The sequence below is a fragment of the Eimeria mitis genome, genomic scaffold (assembly GCF_000499745.2).
Source record: "Eimeria mitis Houghton genomic scaffold, Emh_scaff4007, whole genome shotgun sequence".
NCBI lineage: Eukaryota > Apicomplexa > Conoidasida > Eucoccidiorida > Eimeriidae > Eimeria > Eimeria mitis.
Genome location: NW_013572342.1, coordinates 3,424 through 5,178, shown reverse-complemented (window position 1 = coordinate 5,178; position 1,755 = coordinate 3,424). Strand labels below are relative to the sequence as shown.

Below are 1,755 nucleotides of genomic sequence, written 5' to 3'. Positions count from 1 at the left end.
TCTAATGTCATGTCCTGCTGCTGCTGCAGGTGAGACCCTTGTTTGGTAAGACCCGCAAACCCCAGCTCTATAGAATCCATCCGTCCTTTCGACCCAAGCCGACCCTCCGCGGGCCCTGGTGAGGGTAGAGACTTCCCTCTCTCCGCAGCAGGTTCATGCTCAGGTAGCAGTGGTAGTAGAGCGTGGTATGTCCTCCTTGCACTATCCAGGAAAGTCCTACTAAGCTGCCGAAGTACGGGGAGCCTCTCCCCACCATCCCCAAAAGTCCCCTGATCCGCCTCAGGTGGCGGTAGCCATCTTAGCTCGTTCGTTGGTACCTCTTCGTGCGCCGACGGAGACAGCACCATGATACCAACTGTGGCCTCCTGCATCATCGCTGCATCCTCCGCACTGCTGCCAGCTGCGATGATAACTGGTCGTGGCTTCAGAGACTTTTTGATGCCCGCCACAAGCTGCTGCTTAAGCTGTCCGCGGATTTCCGCGCAGACACTGATATCCGCACGACAGATGGCATACACGAACAGCCCCTGCAAGCCAGGCAAAACATATGGAGCAACGAGACCTAACTGCCACTCAGCATCAGTATCACCTAGGAGTTTTCTAACCATGTCGCGGTGTCACAGGCAACAACTGCAGCCAGCGACGCACCTGGAGTAACTTGTGTGAAAAGAAAAAGGAGAGCGACGCTGCATCNGCAACAACTGCAGCCAGCGACGCACCTGGAGTAACTTGTGTGAAAAGAAAAAGGAGAGCGACGCTGCATCCAGCAAGAGACAAATGCCCTGTCCGTGCTCTCTTGACTGGCTCCACATGTCTTCAAAGACACGAAGAAAACACCGGCCAACGCGGAGCTTTCTCCGGAGAGGCAGAGACGAGAGGCTCACGGTATATTCCTCTTTAGCTTGGACCTCGCTCCTCTGCTGAAGCATACGACGCCCTGGCCCCATATTTTCTTTCTGGGTCTCTCCTTGATGAACGCTCACGCATTTTGTTTTTTTAGCTTGACCCTTCGTTCGGCTGTAGCTACGCTGCAAAAAACTTCCACCCGCACGTCTCCCTTCTCCGCCTGCTAACGACAGCCGGCGGCTCGTCATCCTCAGCAGGCGGCGCCGTGGCACCGAAGTCCCGCATTCACACGCCCATATTGACGCAGAAGGACTCTGAAGGCGACGGCGATCCTTGAGCGCATAGTAGGCCAGTTCGGTCACGCAGCGCTGCAATAAAATTTGGGCGTCAGCTACAGCCCAGTGGGATATGGATGCTGAGATGTTCGTCACGAGCCCATGAATACACCCAGGATACAACATGCGAGGTGAGCCTGTATGGTCTTCACTGGTATGCTGCACGCTGACAGAATGGCTCTCGTCATAGCAACGGCGACACGGCGCAGCTTTGGCTGGGTCGCTGCTCTCCTCCTGGTCACTCGGACAGTGGTCACCCCTGGTTACTGTGACGGCGGGGGCACCACTGTTCGATACCGGCCCGCACCGATGATGACTCATCTCCCCTAGCGGGCGAACGTAGCGAGTAGTTTCTGGCGTTCCACACTTGCTTAAACAACTCCAGTCAAAGGATGGTAGTAGCCCACAGTGCCTCGCTGTCGCGAGGGCTGCGTGCTTATCGCCACTGACAAGGAACATCTGCCGAATTCCCACTCCTCTTATCTCCGCTAAAGTTTCTCTTACTCCCGGCTGTAGCTCCTCCGTCACAGCCACGCACCCCACAAGCTGCATACACACGCCGAGCTCACACAAA

General features: G+C 56.0%; 1 protein-coding gene across 1 annotated transcript in view; it reads right to left on the bottom strand.

The window, feature by feature from the left end:
* Positions 1–7: 7 nt before the first annotated feature.
* EMH_0071530 (Guanylyl cyclase, related) overlaps positions 8–1,755 on the bottom strand; it is a gene marked incomplete at both ends in the record, with an annotated part of 5,079 nt that continues 3,331 nt past the window's right edge. The window contains 4 exons of the mRNA XM_013499112.1: positions 8–67; positions 318–527; positions 720–814; positions 1,052–1,727. Coding sequence (XP_013354566.1) covers positions 8–67; positions 318–527; positions 720–814; positions 1,052–1,727 — 1,041 coding nt within the window. The remainder of the gene's footprint in view (positions 68–317; positions 528–719; positions 815–1,051; positions 1,728–1,755) is intronic.